Below are 18264 nucleotides of genomic sequence, written 5' to 3'. Positions count from 1 at the left end.
AGCCCCGCACCCCTTTGACAGCCCCACACCCCTTTGTCAGCCCGCACCCCTTTGACAGCCCCACATCCCTTTGTCAGCCCACACCCCTTTGACAGCCCCACATCCATTTGTCAGCCCCGCACCCCTTTGTCAGCCTGCACCCCTTTGACAGCCCCACACCCTTTTGTCAGCCCCGCACCCCTTTGTAAGCCCCCACCCCTTTGACAGCCCCACACCCCTTTGTCAGCCCCGCATCCCTTTGTAAGCCCCCCACCCCTTGACAGCCCCACAACCCAATGTCAGCCCTGCACCCCTTCCTCAGCCCCACACCCCTTTGACAGCCCCACACCCCTTGACAGCCATACACCCTTTAGTAAGCCCCACACCCCTTTTTACCCCAATGTCAGCTCTGTTCCAAGACAATGCAATAAGCAATGTGAGGACCATTAGAGATGAAAAGTGTCCGACTCATCTACACAACTTAGTGATGACATAAGATACACATTTTTATCGATAGAAATAGAAAAGTATTTTGCTTAACAAACCTACAACAGTTTATGCTGACTGATGTCCCTACCAACTGATCAACTGACCAACCAATTAAAAGGCCAATCAAGTTACTACCTTATATCCCATGTATAACTGAACTTGCTCATATAAAATTAACTCATGCTTTTTCAACTTCTTGACAAATCATAAAATTGTTGCTATGTATTGCTTTGCCAATACATAGCAACCAAACTTAATACCTGTTGGTTTACCTGAGCGAAATACAAGGAAAACAACTTTGTTAAAAATGTAAAGATAATAAGCAAGAGTTGCTGCTCCTTACGAAACTCTGATGTCTAATTTGCGTAATAAATCAATGAAAGCAAGCAGGAAGTAAAAATGCACTAAAAAGATGTGCAAGGCGCTGACATTGAGTTGATTTATAGGAGGTTTGGTTTAAAAGTACTGTATCTTGCATAGAAATTATTATCAATTTCAACAGTTTGACGGTTTGCATAAGCTCAGATGAATGGACCTTAATTTTTAGAAGTGGAAATTTTGTTGGACGAAAAATGATTTTAAAAATGGAATGAACATATTCCTTCTTTTATAACCTCAAAGCCATGCAGTTAAAATAAAAAAATTGTGAAAACAATTTAATTTGTTTAACAGGTGGCGAACAGATTTTATTAGCCTTAGATTTTTCTTGAAATAAGACTCCACAGGCAATGTAAGTGAGAGTATAATCTCACTGTTACATAATAATGGTCCTATGTTGGCTAAACACAGCGACTGGGTCAAGTAAGGGCCCTTTAACTGATGAAAATAAAAGAAGCAAAGGACAGTATTTAAATTCTCATAAGAGAAATTCGCTTAACATGTTAAAATTCTTACATTAACGACTGCTTCATAACCAGAAATGGTAATGCTCAAATCATAAACTAGAGCTTTGTGACAAACATGACTTATTTTCTCCCAACGCAAGGGCAAGTAACTCCAGAATGGGTGGGTCACTTGGAATGAAGTGTCCTTCATATCTATACTTCATGGTGACCACATATTTAATAGCTTGAGAAATGTAATGTAGTTAACTTAACAACACAACATTTAATTGCACAGACTGAACAACTAACAGAGTTACTCCAATATATTATTTTGTTAATTTGAAATGCCTCAGAACTTATTATTTCTCTTGTAGGCAAGTGAAACTGTAATTTTGCAACCAACATAAAACCAGAACAGCTTACCAGTGACTCGCCGTCTGTTAAGTTTTTTACTATTTGCTTCTCTCATCATTATCTTAGGGTTGGAAATAAAGCCTTTAAAACTTGCATTAGTAATAAAGGTCCATAATTTAATATGGTATTCTAAGGGTCCTTAGGGACTTCAAACGTGTCAAAATGTGTACCTGAGTGGTAAAGGGTTGGGAGGTTTATGAGCTAGATGTACCGCCCTATATTTGACCTGATATTTCATTAACTCTTTCAGTGCTGGAACCAAATTTTGAAGGCCTTTGCACATGTGGCGTCTCATCAGGATCCAAACTGTGTGCTATTCTTATAGTATTCTTGGAAAAAAATCGAAGAAAAATGCAAATTTAGAAATTCAGCAGACGACATTTTAGCAGACGACAAATTTCCAAGCATGCAAAGGGTTAACAAACACTGTACACACCTCACTGAATCTGCGTCTGTTCCTCATGCGGACAGGGGACACGTAGTCCAACTTCTCATCCCGGTTTGGGAGGTCATCCTCATCAGCACCGAGCTGGATCTGTATCCGGGAGTGCGACTGAGACTCTGTTATCACACCTGAAACAGGTAACAAACCAGTAACAAAGGAGTATAACTCTGAAAATAGAAAAGAGGGTTTGTGGAATGCCTTTGCGGCCTTGCCTGATCCGGCAGTTTTTTGTGACATAACTCAATCTTTACCATATATGATATATGATATTATCCAGATAAACTTTCTGACCAAGTTTCATTAAGATCAGATGAAACCTGTAACCTCAATGGTGGTAATGAGCTTCATGTTGATAACACACACCACACACTGGAAGTAGGGTGATCACAATAGCTGATCTTGAGCACTGACGGCTCAGGGCAGCTTAAAACAGGGGTATCTTTTTTAACAACACACCATTTATTATTTAAACAATGTATGCATGAATTTGTATACAACTTAATTAATATATATTCATTTATTTGTACTGCAACAAAAATTAAAAAAATAATTGAATTGCTTGCAGAATTATTTTTTAGAAACAAAATAAAGCAAATTAATGATTATATTGTATTTGTCATCGCCTACAATCTGAATTTAATATTATTTGTAACAAGGGCTGTTTGTAAACATGCATGCCCCCCATATGGGATGTCAATTGTAGTGGCAGCCATTGTGTGAAAACGTTTTTTGGCACTGTGACCTTGACCTTTGACCTAGTGACCTGAAAATCAATAGGGGTCATCTGCGAGTCATGATCAATGTACCTATGAAGTTTCATGATCCTAGGCATAAGCTTTCTTGAGTTATCATCCGGAAACCATTTTACTGTGTCAAGTCACCGTGACGTTGACCTTTGACCTAGTGACCTGAAAGTCAATAGGGTTCATATCAATGTACCTATGAAGTTTCATGATCCTAGGCGTAAGCGTTCTTGAGTTATCATCCGGAAACCATTTTTCTAAGTTGAGTCACCATTACCTTGACCTTTGACCTGAAAATCAATATGTGGTCATCTGCGAGTCATGATCAATGTACCTATGAAGTTGCATGATCCCAGGCATAAGTGTTCTTGAGTTATCATCCGGAAACCATTTTACTATTTCGGGTCACCGTGACCTTGATCTTTGACCTAGTGACCTGAAAATCAATAGGGATCATCTGCGAGTCATGATCAATGTACCTATGAAGTTGCATGATCCCAGGCATAAGTGTTCTTGAGTTATCATCCGGAAACCATTTTACTATTTCGGGTCACCGTGACCTTGACCTTTGACCTAATGACCTGAAAATCAATAGGGGTCATCTGCGAGTCATGATCAATGTACCTATGAAGTTTCATGATCCTAGGCATAAGCGTTCTTGAGTTATCATCCGGAAACCATTTTACTATTTCGGGTCACCGCGACCTTGACCTTTGACCTAGTGACCTGAAAATCAATAGGGGTCATCTGCGAGTCATGATCAATGTACCTATGAAGTTTCATTATCCTAGGCCTAAGCGTTCTTGAGTTATCATCCAGAAACCATTTTACTCCTCGAAGGGGGGCATAATAATATCAAAAATCAAAGGTTTACTTATTCTGTGGTAAGTTATTTTTTAACCAAAACTCCTTAATAGCATTTTAGCATGAACAATTTGTGGTATGTGATTTGTGGTATGATGAATTACATATGTGAACCTGTAGTCTACTTTGTGAAAAAACTGACCAACAATCTGCATACAAACAAGATAGTCACCATGGCCCTGTGTTGCTATCCTATGTTCATTTATATCTGCCAGTTATATCAATAACAATATAATTATACCCCTGAATTCAGCTTAGTATGTCCAAACGATATTTAATAACATGCAGAAAAGACGAAAACAAAATTGAGCCAAGGTCACGTAAACTTTTTATAAAATGTGTGAGCTATCTACAGAACAAAAAAATTCTGTGAAATAACTCCATCCAGTCTCAAGTTATTGTGCAAAACCATTTGTCTATAATTTTAAGAAGCAGTGACCCTGACCCAACACGTCCCTAATACAATCCCCAGCTAAGTCTCCATGCAAGCTTGCTATATCCAAAGTTCCATCAAGATTGGTCGATGAAAACTTAAGTTTTTGGACCTGAACCCTCCTGTTTGACCCTGACACCTACCCACGCAAAGGCCCGCCATAGCCAAATGTATTAAACCATTTTTTGAACTTTGCAGAAAAGTTGTTACTTTGTTGCTCTGGTCTCCTTCCTACCATTGAGTAATTAAATGGTAATTAAATTGAATGTGTTTTAATTGCCTTTTATTATTGTTTAATTTGAGTTGCAATGCTATGAGGTTAAATTTTATTTATATGTACATGTATCATGAATATTGCTGGGCCAATTGTGAGGTTGAGCGCTCTAAAACCGGGTTAAACCCCCAGTGATTTGCATGGACAGTTCCAAGGCGGTGACCCCAGCTTTATTCTTATATGTGTGTACATGTATATTGTTTCGTATTGTGCTGTTTGGTACTGTTTTGGCAATTGGTCACTCACTATTGCTTTAAATAAAGGACCACAGAATTGTATATAATAAGAATGCAATAATGCTCCAGCAACTGGGGTTTCACTTTTTTATATTGTAGAAAATCTAAAAAATGCCAGTATGACTATACTACATTGTAAGTAAGAAGGCTTTGCTCTACCTGGATTTGCCTCCTTGGTGATTCCATTTGTGTCCTCTATTGTCATCTGTTCCGCCAGATCAGACAGACTGGTTTCAATTCCTCGGCTTCCTTTGAAGGTCAAGGACAGTCGCCTCTTCAGTTTTTTCAGATTCATCATTTTCGTGAGGTGCTGTATGCCGCTCTGCCACCGACGTGGCACGGGTTGATTGAGGGCGGAGTAACCGGCACTGGCCCCCTGAAAATGGATAGACTATGTACGATTGGTAAATATCAAAGAATATTGCATAAAAATAACAAGAGCATCGCCTTGCGGATGCAGACCGCTCATCTATTTTTTCTTTTTTAAAGGTGAAGGGACCTATCTCAATTCCAATCACAAAGGAGGGTGGGGTGTATAGTAAGGGGGTGTGGTAATTTATTACATTATGTTCCAAAAATGTTAAAAAAAATGAAAAAAAAAAAAATTATTTTTTTTGGGGGGGGGGGGTTCTTTGGTGGGATGGTTGGACGGTATTTAAAAAATAACAAGAGATGTGTTCGCCAGAAACATTGTGCCCCCTATTGCACCGCTTTCATTTTTTTTTTTTTTTTTAACTTTGACCTTGAAGGATGACCTTGACCTTGAATTTCCATCACTCAAAATGTGCAGCTTCATGAGAACGCTGCTTTGAATTTTTTAAATTTTTTTTTACCTTTGACCTTGAAGGATGACCTTGACCTTGAACTTCCACCACTCAAAATGTGCAGCTTCATGAGAACGCCGCTTTGAATTAAAAAAAATTACCTTTGACCTTGAAGGATAACCTTGACCTTGAACTTCCACCACTCAAAATGTGCAGCTTCATGAGATACACATGCATGCCAAATATCAAGTTGCTATCTTTAATATTGCAAAAGTTATGGCCAATGTTAAAGTTTTTTTTTCAGACGGACGGACAGACGGACGGACGGACTGACATACTGATGGACAGTTCAACTGCAATATGCCACCCTAATGGGGGCATAAAAATAAATATTTGTGTTTTTATGCCCCCGGTAGGATGGCATATAACAGTTGAAATGTCCGTCAGTCAGTATGTCAGTATGTGTGTATGTCAGTCTGTCCGTCCGTCCGAAAAAAAAATTAACGTTGGTCATAACTTTTGCACTATTGAGAATAGAAACTTGATTTTTGTCATGCGTGTGTATCTAATGGAGCTGAACATTTTGAGTGGTGGAAGGTCAAGGTCAAAGGTAAAAAAATTTTTTTTTTAAAGCGGCGTTCTCATAAAGCTGCACATGTTGAGTGGTGGAAGTTCAAGGTCAACGTCATCCTTCAAGGTAAAAGGTCCACACAAAAAAGCGGCGCAATAGGGGGCATTGTGTTTCTGATGAACACATCTCTTGTTTAACCATGTTTAAAAAAAAAAAAAAATTTGGGAGGGGGGGTAGGGGGAGTATAGTGTGAGGGCGTGGTGGTCATTTATTAGATGATCTTTAAAAAAAAATATTGAGGGGGGATTGGGGGGGCTTCGGGGCGTGGGGGATGGTTTCTGTGCAGTCGATTGTGGTATGTCAGGTAAGAGTTGTTTTGTCAAAGCATAAATCAAATCTAATCATAAATAAAGAAGTTATGGTAATTTTAGCAAAATTTAATAATTTGACCTTGAGAGTCAAGGTCATTCAAAGGTCAAGGTAAAATTCAACTTGCAAGGTACAGTACCCTTATGATAGCATGAAAGTATTTGAAGTTTGAAAGCAATAGCCTTGATACTTTAGAAGTAAAGTGGATCTAAACACAAAATTTAACCATAGATTCAACATTATATTTTATTTTTGATAAGTCAAAAAAGGGCCATAATTCCATAAAAATGACAACCAGAGTCATGCAACTTGTCCTTTACTGTCCCCTTATGATAGTTTGCGAGTGTTCCAATTATGAAAGCAATATCTATGATACTTTAGGGGTAAAGTGGACCAAACACAAAACTTAACCAAATTTTCAATTCAAAGTATAAAGGGCCCATAATTCCGTCAAAATGCCAGTCAGAGTTACATAACTTTGCCTGCACAGTCCCCTTATGATAGTTAGTAAGTGTTGCAAGTATGAAAGCAATAGCAATAGTAAGTGTACCAAGTTTGAATGCAATAGCATTGATACTTTATGAGAAAAGTGGACCTAAACGCAAAACTTAACCGGACGCTGACACTGATGCCAAGGTGATTACAATAGCTCATAATATTTTTTCAAAAAATAGATGAGCTAAAAATGGACCTAAACACAAAACTTTACAAAAATTTTCAATTTTCTAAGTATAAAAAGGGCACATAATTCTGTCAAAATGCACGTCAGAGTTATCTAACTTTGCCTGCCCAGTCCCCTCATGATAGTAAGTAAGTGTACCAAGTTTGTATGCAATAGCCTTGATACTTTATGAGAAAAGTGGTCCTAAACCAGTGTTTTTTTTTCAGTTTTGGGGGAAGGGGGTCGGGTCCCCTGAGAGGGGGAAAATTCGCGCGTTAATGGGGAAAAGGGGGAAATTTCTATGCTTAGCTAGTAACAGTACAAAATCAAGTTTTAACACTATAATTCACCATACAGAGGGAGAAAAACATAATTCAAACTCTTTTATTCATTAACATGTTATGTTCATGTTCAAAGTTCAACATTTCTGGGCTTTTCAGCGAATTTATCAATTATTCTGGTGACCTCCTCTTCACCAAGTCTCTCCGTGTGCAGACAAAGTCTGATCAGGGACTTCAGTGTAGCTTCCCCAAGCCTGTTTCTCTGTGGCGTGCAAAGCAGGTTGAGCAAACAAAACAGTCTTTCAACACTCTCTTGACCGGACGTTTCTGGCGTTTCACTGCCGGCATTTGAAGAAGACTGACTTTTAAGTTGTACTTGTTTGAAAAAAATATCAATTTATTTTTTAGTTAAAACAGATTTGTCAATTTTTTTACGATAGCTTTTGTTGTTGTGCAACAATTTTGTTGGAATACGTATGGTTTGCGGTAGATGTCGTAAAGCGAAAGTCGTGATAGTGAACAACGTACAATTTGCGGTAAAGGCTAAAATAAAGTAAACACGCGGATGCAGTTCAGGAAAATTGTAGTAAATTCGTAACAAAAGACGTATTTAAATGAGGTATTGATTAAAATTGAATAACACTTCCGAGAGGGGAATTTTAAAAATATTTGGGGGAAAAATATATACTCTAAAGATGGGGGAATGGGGCCGAATATCGCCGAATATTTCATTTAAAAAACAACACTGTTAACGCAAAACTTAACCGGACGCCGAAGCAGACGCCAAGGTGATGACAATAGCTTGTAATTTAAAAAAAAAAATAGATGAGCTAAAAATGGCTGTCATGTTAGCATAGTGATTGGTACACACGCTTCTCACATGGGCGACCCAGGTTTAATCCCTGCTCTCGGTGCATGTGAGCTTCCAGGTAAGTGGTTTCCATACCAGGCAGGTGGGGTTTTCCCGCCCAAGTACAGGACCGGTTCCCCGAAATAGACAAAACAAAATTAAATATCCTCCAGCAAAAATCCAATAGCTGGACATTGCAGCTGTATTCTTGAGTCTTGTCATCAAGCACTGAAGGACCTCATGAACATTGAAACACACATTTAACCCTTTACCACTTAGATATGTATTTTCAGGCATTTGTAGTCCCTTAGAGAGTTATATTTAATTGAAGACCTTTCTAACTAGATTGAAGTTTTTAAGGCTTTATCTCCAAACCTTAGATATTGATGAGCAGCAAACAGCATAAAACCTGAACAGACTGCAAGTTACTCACAGGCTGTTCTGGTTTTATGTTGTTTGCACAAAATGTGTGCCCATCACAGAAGTAAATCAGTAGCAGGTCCACAGGCTACAATCATCAGACATCACTCGCACAGATCAATCCGTCAAAACACTTAACCATTGATAATTGGATTCAACAGATATTTATCGTAAAGTTAACAATGTTATACAGACCATCACTCAGTAATTACATGTATTTCTTTAATACAACATTCAACATGTTACACAAATTGGTGTATTTCTTTTCATCATGAAGAATAATTCATGCATCAATAGGTCAAAATGTATACAGTTGCCTATGATAAACAAAGCTTAACTGTGATTCTCAAAAGACTAGTTCTGGGAAAACTAGGCCTTATGCATGTGCATAAAGTGTTGTACCAGATTAGCCTGTGCAGTTCGCTCAGGCAAATCAGAGGTGAAACTTTCCGCCTAGACTAGATGAACTAAACGCTGTTTGCCAAGAGAAAGGCTCATTTCTTTTCATAATCATGACACGTACGTTATACGGTTATCATTAAACATCACATCACAGACGTTGTACGGTTATCATTAAACATCACATCACGTACGTTGTACGGTTATAATTTAACATCACATCACGTACGTTGTACGGTTATCATTAAACATCACATCACGTACGTTGTACGGTTATCATTAAACATCACATCACGTACGTTGTACGGTTATCATTAAACATCACATCACGTACGTTGTACGGTTATCATTAAACATCACATCACGTACGTTGTACGGTTATCATTAAACATCACATCACGTACGGTTATCATTAAACATCACATCACGTACGTTGTATGGTTATCATTAAACATCACATCACGTACGTTGTACGGTTATCATTAAACATCACATCACCATGAAAAATCATTTAAAGAGCACTTATAAGCCAAACTTAAAACCTTAAGTTATCAAATTATTATCTTTCTTATATGTGATTAAATTATATTTCTTACTTAGTTTATATTTCAATAGCTCAGATATGAGTGAGGACGTCGTAAGGCATTACAATTTTACAAACAACACTAACACGAATTCCAAATAATTGTTTCCTTGATTGAATTATTAACAACACAAATACGATTAATTAAGTAAAATATGACATACACAGTCATGATTCAGGAACACATTACGTTAATCAAATGTTAATAATTCAAAACACAAGCAGGGTTGTATCACTACTCATGACAAAATGACACTTAGCTTTAAAGTCGGCCACATCAAAACATTTGCGTGCTCAGCTGCATACTAATGGGACTTGTATAAACCCTTAAGGCGACGCTTTTCTATTAAATAGACATTTTTGCTTTGCAACATTTTGCTCAATTTATGCAATATGAATTTGCTGGTATATAATACACCTTTTTATAAAGAAGCAAGTATTTGCACTTTGGAAAGATGTATCCAATATTTCACTGTTCTTTACTGGAAACAACCATCTATTGTGACCTTGCAATGCATTTCAAAACACCCCTAAATTGCAATTACTCATGCAATGAGCACAATACATTCATTAAAGAAATTTAGTGGGAAGCACGACAAAAATATCTTTAAAATGTTAGTTCAGTAAATCAAAACAAGAGGGCCAAGATGGTCCTAGTTCGCTCACCTGAGAGGAGTCAGTTCATTCAATATTTACCAAATGTCAAACTTGACCTAGATATTGTCCAGACAAACATCCTGGTCAACGTTCATCATTATTTCATCTGCGAGTCATGATCAATGTACCTATGAAGTTTCATGATCCTAAACGTAAGCATTCTTGAGTTATCATCCGGAAACCATTTTTCTAAGTTGAGTCACCGTGACCTTGACAGCCATTGTGTGAATACGTTTTTTGGCACTGTGACCTTGACCTTTGACCTAGTGACCTGATAATCAATAGGGGTCATCTGCGAGTCATGATCAATATACCTATGAAGTTTCATCGACCTAGGCATAAGCGTTCTTGAGTTATCATCCAGAAACCATTTTACTATTTCAGGTCACCGTTACCTTGACCTTTGACCTAGTGACCTGAAAATCAATAGGGGTCATCTGCGAGTCATGATCATTGTACCTATGAAGTTTCATGATCCTAGGCATAAGCGTTCTTGAGTTATCATCCAGAAACCATTTTACTATTTCAGGTCACCGTGACCTTGACCTTTGACCTAGTGACCTGAAAATCAATAGGGGTCATCTTCAAGTCATGATTAATGTACCTATGAAGTTTCATGATCCTAGGCATAAGCGTTCTTGAGTTATCATCTGGAAATCATTTTACTATTTCGGGTCACCGTGACCTTGACCTTTGACCTAGTGACCTGAAAATCAATAGGGGTCATCTACGAGTTGAGGTCAATGTACCTATGAAGTTTCATGATCCTAGGCCTAAGCGTTCTTGAGTTATCATCCGGAAACCATTTTACTATTTCGGGTCATCGTGACCTTGACCTAGTGACCGGAAAATCAATAGGGGTCATCTACGAGTTATGATCAATGTCATCTGGAAACCATTTTACTATTTCCAAAATGCTCCCTGTTCGATACCCATTTTTATATTAGTAATTAGTAATAATTGTTAGTTAGAATATATTATTTCCTTTATTATTAAATAAATAAAATGTCTACAATGAGTAATAAATAAATATCAATGTAATACAAAATTAATAAATTCTGATATGTCTCAACAAAATAGAAATAAAAGGGCAGGGTGAGACCTTGAAAGGGTAGGGCTGGACTTTGAAAGGGGAGGGCGGGACTTTGAAGGGGCAGCGCAGGGAGCCCTTCCATTTAGGCCTAGCTGGAGCACTGATATAACACTTGAGTTCAGGATTCCCGCTGTCGATCGCCATTGGCCCCAATGACGACAAAATCAATATACTGGCGACCAATTTTCGAAAATCTGCATTTTTTTCTGCTTAATATTTCCTTCCAATGACATAAGACGTGCTGTTTATCAGCCGCTTTACGGCAGTCGTTATGCAATCGATTTCTGTGATGAAAGCGACACTGCTGAAATTAATGGAGCATGCGACTGTCGCAAAGTGGCATACAATAGTGATAATTGCGATTATTTGGGGTGTTGTTACAAGTTATCTTAATTGGTCGGCAGTTTTATTGCTTCAGAGATAAGACAACATTGAAATATATTGACTTAAATGTGAAGTGTTTGACACAGTGTTCGAAGCCGATTCAAGAGTGTTACATTGACAATCATGACAATCAAAAAGGTAAGTATCGATTGTTTTTAGAAAAATCGGTGTTATTATAGAAAATAATTAAACATTTTACATGTATTGATTCTATTTAAATGGTGACATATTTCTGTTTTACTCGTCAAAATGGCAATTTCAGAGTGTATAATGACTTTTAGAAAGTGAACATTAGATTCTGATAATAATAAGACTCATTCAAAAATGCAAATGTTTCCCCGCTAACTTTCACCAGCTAGCAAACAAAGACAGTTGTCAATCAGAATTTCATTTCCTTCAATATGATTTCCAACACACAATCAATGTTGTGTGAACTCTTTATATCTTCGAAACTAAATAAATTTGACATTTTGATATACACAAATGCTTATTTTATTTGACTGTTGTGTTATGAGCTCTATGTGGTAGGTCATATGCTAGCACACATTCATATTATTTATATACTATACATTAATTAATGATTATTAGTATTATACATGTATTAATATTGTATTTCCCTTTTTGTACTTTCAGATAACCAGAAAGCTGCTGTAGCACCCAAGCTGTGGCAACATATTCAGGCTGCTAAAAAGTTGTCAATCAACAAGACCTACAACTGATTGAATGTGCCTTTATTTTATGACCAATGTTAAATGTGTTGTTATTATTAACAATACTGTTATTAAATCAATTCCTTTAACATACTGTAAAATGCTCAGTTTTTGTTCGTATTATAACAACATGATCTTCATTGCCCAAATGTAGCCCCAGTGTAGCGACAACTTTTTAAATTTGGCGAAAGTAGGTGGCGACAACTTTTTAAAGCCCAGAGGGAACCCTGGAGTTACTCCCACTCCACCTCCATGTCTTTACAGTACAATACATATCTAAGTGGTAAAGGGGTATGTAACACTTCAGTTACTCCCACTCCACCTCCATGTCTTCACAGTACAATACATATCTAAGTGGTAAGGGGTATGTACATGTAACACTTCAGTTACTCCCACTCCACCTCCATGTCTTCACAGTACAAGATGTGTTGGGATACTCATCATCCTTAAACTTAACACCAAGGGCCCTATGAACATACAGTGTACATCTGTATAATACCACATAATGCAGAATTTTATCAGCCAATGTATTATGTCTAGCAAAAGATAACACAAGTCATCATGGTAATTATAATCCTATAACTTCTACCACAGCATTACAATTTTACCCCTGGATATTCAACATCTGTCTTAAAGGCAATGCATGTTTTTCTTTCCTTTTCTTTGTTGTAGCCATGCTTTCTCCCAGGCGGTTTTACTAAATTAAGAATGATTCATATGTTGAGGGTTTGTGTGGAAACTTGGTTAAGATTTTGCCAAGATTTTGAGACTGAATTTAATTAGAGACAAGTCGGGCTTGAATTGAATGAATCATCATTTTTCTAGGATGCACCAGACAAAGAAGTTTCCAAATCAGTAATTTTGTTCAGTTTTGTTGATTTAAACATGGAATGTTCTCATCAAATTGTGCTAATACATCAATAAAACAATGATTATTTCACCAATAACATATTGATGAATTCGTCGATTAAACACATGTCACTAATAATATCTTGATGAATTCACCAATTAAACAGACAGAAATGTTGATTAATTCACCAATTTTAAAGTATTGATTAATTCACCAAAGAAATATGTATTTATTCACCAATAAAATATTGACAAATGGACAGTTAAATATAGATTAATTCACTAATAAAATATGAAAATATAAAATACCAACAGCAAGATGCCCACAACACCTCATTTTTAGTTAAAACATTTGAAGCAATTACGTCTCTGAAGCTTCAATCTGCAACTCAAAAACAAGCAGTGTTGCTTACCCCATGAAGGGATTAAAATTAATGTCAAAGAAAATTGTTTGTTTACCTTATGCTGTACAGATACTTCAGGACTCAATCTGACACTACGTTCACGCTTATACTCCATGCTGTCCGCCGGTTTGTATCTACATGTACCACCACCACTCACTTTTTTCAAACTGTTTCCACGTGTAAAAAGTGAAGCCATTTTTGCCTCCATTCCAGCATTCACAGCTTCAGCTTTATTTAACTATCATTTCCTTTTTATACTTTTTTACACATTAACTGGAGTTTCAGAAAACATCCATTTCACTCTTTTTTTACGCACTGTTTGTTGTTTTATAAAACATGCCCTTCAATCATACAGAACACAAGCATTAGCCTTGCAACCCATTAATTGAATAATCAGTCAGCCACTGGGTATTAAACTTGAACAGAAGCTGCAGTTTATGAAGAGTTGTGAAAACAAATGAGCCTTGTTCTGGGAAAACTGGGCTTAATGCATGTGCGTAAAGTGTTGTCCCATATTAGCCAGTGCAGTCTGCACAGGCTAATCAGGGATGACAATTTCCGCCTAAAATTGATTTTCGGTAAGGAGGGACTTCCTTGAAACTAACAATACCATAAAAGCAGAAAGTGTCGTCCCTGATTAGCCTGTGTGGACTGCACAGGCCAATCTGGGACGACACTTTACGCAAATGCATTAAGCCAAGTTTTCTCAGAACGCGACTCAAATGTTAATTGATGCTTCAAGGGCTATACATGTAACACCAGTGAGTTAAAGGGACATTAACAACAATCAGTTAAACATCTACATACACAACAAATGCATGATGCTTTGAAAGACTAATATTGCACAAATAAACAAAACATCAATTAAAATTAATGTATACATGTGTATTTATGTTTTTAAGAGGCATTATAAAGACCTAGCTATGAATAAAACATCAACAGGTTTGACAACAAATAATCACTGATGCTATAAAGGGCCATACAACCAATTAGCAAAACGGGACATTGGACCAATAAATCTAACGCCAACATTTCAAAACAAGGCATGTGTCCATAGGACCTGGATTCCCAACAGTCCAATTTTGTCTCAAAACTAAACTAATGAAAAGAAGGCTTTATGGCCAAATGTTTCATTTGACCTCTAAGTGTGACCTTGACCTTTGAGGTAGGGATATGGGCGATTTACAGAACATGTTGTCATTTCATGGTGGTCATTGGTGGCAAGATATTTTAAAATTGAATAATGAATTTAAATTTAAAGTCCAGGGGACCCTTTCAAAAAACATCGTAATACACATTTACAATACGATACATTTTTCGAAGATGCATAATTGCTTAAGTCCATATCATATTTTTATAAATTTTTTAGTACTTAATTACTTACATTAGCATCTCTAGTGCCGTATATATTTGACGAGCATAGCGAGCTAGTTCATCTGCTTATTAAGACAAGGGCTGTTTGTAAAACATGCATGACCCCCATAAGGGCTGTCCGTTGTAGTGGCAGCCATTGTGTGAATACGATTTTTGTCACTGTGACCTTGACCTTTGACCTAGTGACCTGAAAATCAATAGGGGTCATCTGCGGGTCACGATCAATGTACCTATGAAGTGTCATGATCCTAGGCCTAAGCGTTCTTGAGTTATCATCCGAAAATCATTTTACTATTTCGGGTCACCGTGACCTTGACCTTTGACCTTGTGACCTCAAAATCAATAGGGGTAATCTGCAAGTCATGATCAATCTACCTATGAAGTTTCATGATCCTAGGCGTATGCGTTCTTGAGTTATCATCCGAAAACCATTTTACTTTTTCGGGTCACCATGACCTTGACCTTTGACCTTAAGTGACCTCAAAATCAATAGGGGTCATCTGCGAGTCATGATCAATCTACCCATGAAGTTTCATGATCCTAGGCGTATGCGTTCTTGAGTTATCATCCAGAAACCATTTTACTATTTCGGGTCACCGTGACCTTGACCTTTGACCTAGTGACCTCAAAATCAATAGGGTTCATCTGCAAGTCATGATAAATCTACCCATGAAGTTTCATGATCCTAGGCGTATGCGTTCTTGAGTTATCATTCAAAAACCATTTTACTATTTCTGGTCACCGTGACCTTGACCTTTCACCTAGTGACCTCAAAATCAATAGAGGTCATCTGCGAGTCATGATCAATGTACCTATGAAGTTTCATGATCCTAAGCCCAAGCGTTCTTGAGACCGACCGACAGACCGACATGAGCAAAGCAATATACCCCCTCTTCTTCGAAGGGGGGCATAATTACGAAATTCTCTCATAAGTTAACATGGTCATTCAATCGTTTATAAAACGGCCCCCAGACAATCTCTTTAATGGCTAAATATGACTTTTCACCCGTTAGTTAGACCTTGACCTTTAAAGTAGGGCGATGAGTGTTACACATGACACATGGCCTTATGAAAGTTGAAATTTCTCCCAAGTTATTTTAAAATCCATCAGTAAATGCCGGTGACAGGAATTTGTAACTTCTTTTTTTCCATATTTGACCTTTGACCTTTAAGGTAGGCAGACTGGTGTTAGAAGTGATATGTCGTTGTATGGTTTGCGTTTTTGCTCAGTTAATTTAAAATCAGCTAATAAATTAAAAAAATCCAGTTACATGTACTTCATTCTTCATCTTGAGTTTTAATATGCAGCTTTAAACTTTTTTTTTTTCAATGCATGATATTTCAAGATACCTGCAAACACAGCTTTAAATGTGTTTAATGCATAAAACTGCAATATATAAAGTGAACACAGCTTTAAATGTGTTTAATGCATAAAACTGCATATAAAGTGAATGCATTTTTAAATGTGTTTAATGCATAAAACTGCATATAAAGTGAATGCAGCTTTAAATGTGTTTAATGCATAAAACTGCATATAAAGTGAATGCAGCTTTAACTATGTTTAATGCATAAAACTGCATATAAAGTGAATGCAGCTTTAAATGTGTTTAATGCATAAAACTGCATATAAAGTGAATGCAGCTTTAAATGTGTTTAATGCATAAAACTGCATATAAAGTGAATGCAGCTTTAAATGTGATTTCATACATAGCACTTTGTAGGACCTTATGAAAAAATGATCCATATTTTTATCAGGAATCACCATATCACACCCTGCACAAACTTCTATTTACACATGACAAGATCTGCTTTTTTCTGAGTAAATGCAGAAACCAAAATGTTGATATCAAAACCGAAGGTATTGCTTATCTTAAAAGACGCTAGGAGCTAGGACGCTTACAGATTTTGTAGATCAAACTGATTTCTTTTAGTGTTTTCCGGTTCAATAAAATCTGCTTACAGTTGAGTAACTGCCTGCATTATTTGGGAAGAGCTCTCATTAAAGGACAACTTGGGAGTTTTGACTTTTACCAGAGCTTTCATTAAGGAACAACTCGGGGGTCGTTGACCTCTACCAAAGCTTGAATGGAGGAAAGTTTGAGAGTAACTCCCTCCCAGTTTGTGTCTCAGGACTTCCAAAATTCCAGTGAAGAAAGTTTCAGAACTTCAAAAATTGCAGTTATGGAAGTTCAAGAACTTCTTAAATTGCAGGTACAGAGGTTCCAGAACTTCCAAAACTGTTGTCATGGAAGTCTCAGAGACTTTCAAAATTGTAGTCAAAGGAAATTCCCAAATTACCAAATTGCATTAACAGAAGTTCCTTCATACATTTAAGCATAAACAAGTAAGAAGAGCAAATCAAGTGATTTATGCCCTATTTCCTTTAATGCTTAATAAATTGACATAGACTCTTAACACACATGCATTGAGTCCAGTTTTCCTAGGAGGAGTCTCGTATAAACTTCATGGCCACTAAAGTGAAGTTTTGCTCATTATGTTTTGTAGTTTTGATAGTTTGTCTATTGCGCAACACATTTAAAGCATTTTAGAATTGAATTTTAAGATAGCTTCAGGGTTTATGTGAGCTAGATATTACTTTTTTTTAGACATATAAATTAAGAGTCATCGCACTTGACACACATGCATTAAGAGTCATCGCACTTGACACACATGCATTAAGAGTCATCGCACTTGACACACATGCATTAAGCCCAGTTTTCCCAGAACAAGGCTAACATTTCTTAGACAATTTATTCAAGGTTAATGCAATTCCTAACCATTTTGTCATTCCAAACGCTATTTACTTACTGACAGCAATCGCCAGAGCGGGTAAGCACGTGACACACAAGATGGCAGTGACCATGCTGAGAGACAGGTATTTTTTACCATTGCATAGAGGATATTTGTTGGATTCGGTGGAATATCTATTTTATTTCACGAGTTATCATATAAAATAATATTTTCACGAGTGGCACAAATATTCCATCGAATCCAACAAATTTTCTTTTTATTTTATGCTTTTTTCATGGTTTATTTACATTGTAAAAGAGTTTAACTGCATAATTTCGCTAGTTTTATGACGTCATTTCGTTAAAAAATGACGTCATTTCTCAATAAAACAGTGAAAAATATCAATATTTTTCACTGTTATTTTTCACTGTTTAAAACAGTGAAATACCAGTTTTATTTCACTG

General features: G+C 36.9%; 1 protein-coding gene across 3 annotated transcripts in view; it reads right to left on the bottom strand.

Moving 5' to 3' along the window:
* LOC127881421 (cyclin-dependent kinase 17-like) overlaps positions 1-18264 on the bottom strand; it is an 88653-nt gene that overhangs the window by 40086 nt on the left and 30303 nt on the right. For 2 of the 3 annotated variants that reach the window (XM_052429294.1, XM_052429295.1), the window contains 2 exons: positions 4861-5077; positions 2143-2279 (listed from right to left, as the gene is read on the bottom strand). In XM_052429294.1, coding sequence (XP_052285254.1) covers positions 2143-2279; positions 4861-4999 — 276 coding nt within the window. In that variant the 5' untranslated portion in view covers positions 5000-5077. Of the gene's footprint in view, positions 1-2142; positions 2280-4860; positions 5078-9763; positions 9825-18264 lie in introns of those variants that run through there. The other variant, XM_052429296.1, reaches the window with a different exon arrangement.

Source organism: Dreissena polymorpha, chromosome 5, assembly GCF_020536995.1.
Source record: "Dreissena polymorpha isolate Duluth1 chromosome 5, UMN_Dpol_1.0, whole genome shotgun sequence".
NCBI lineage: Eukaryota > Metazoa > Mollusca > Bivalvia > Myida > Dreissenidae > Dreissena > Dreissena polymorpha.
Note: the sequence above shows the minus strand (reverse complement) of the source record. Positions and strands in the feature narration are given on the sequence as shown.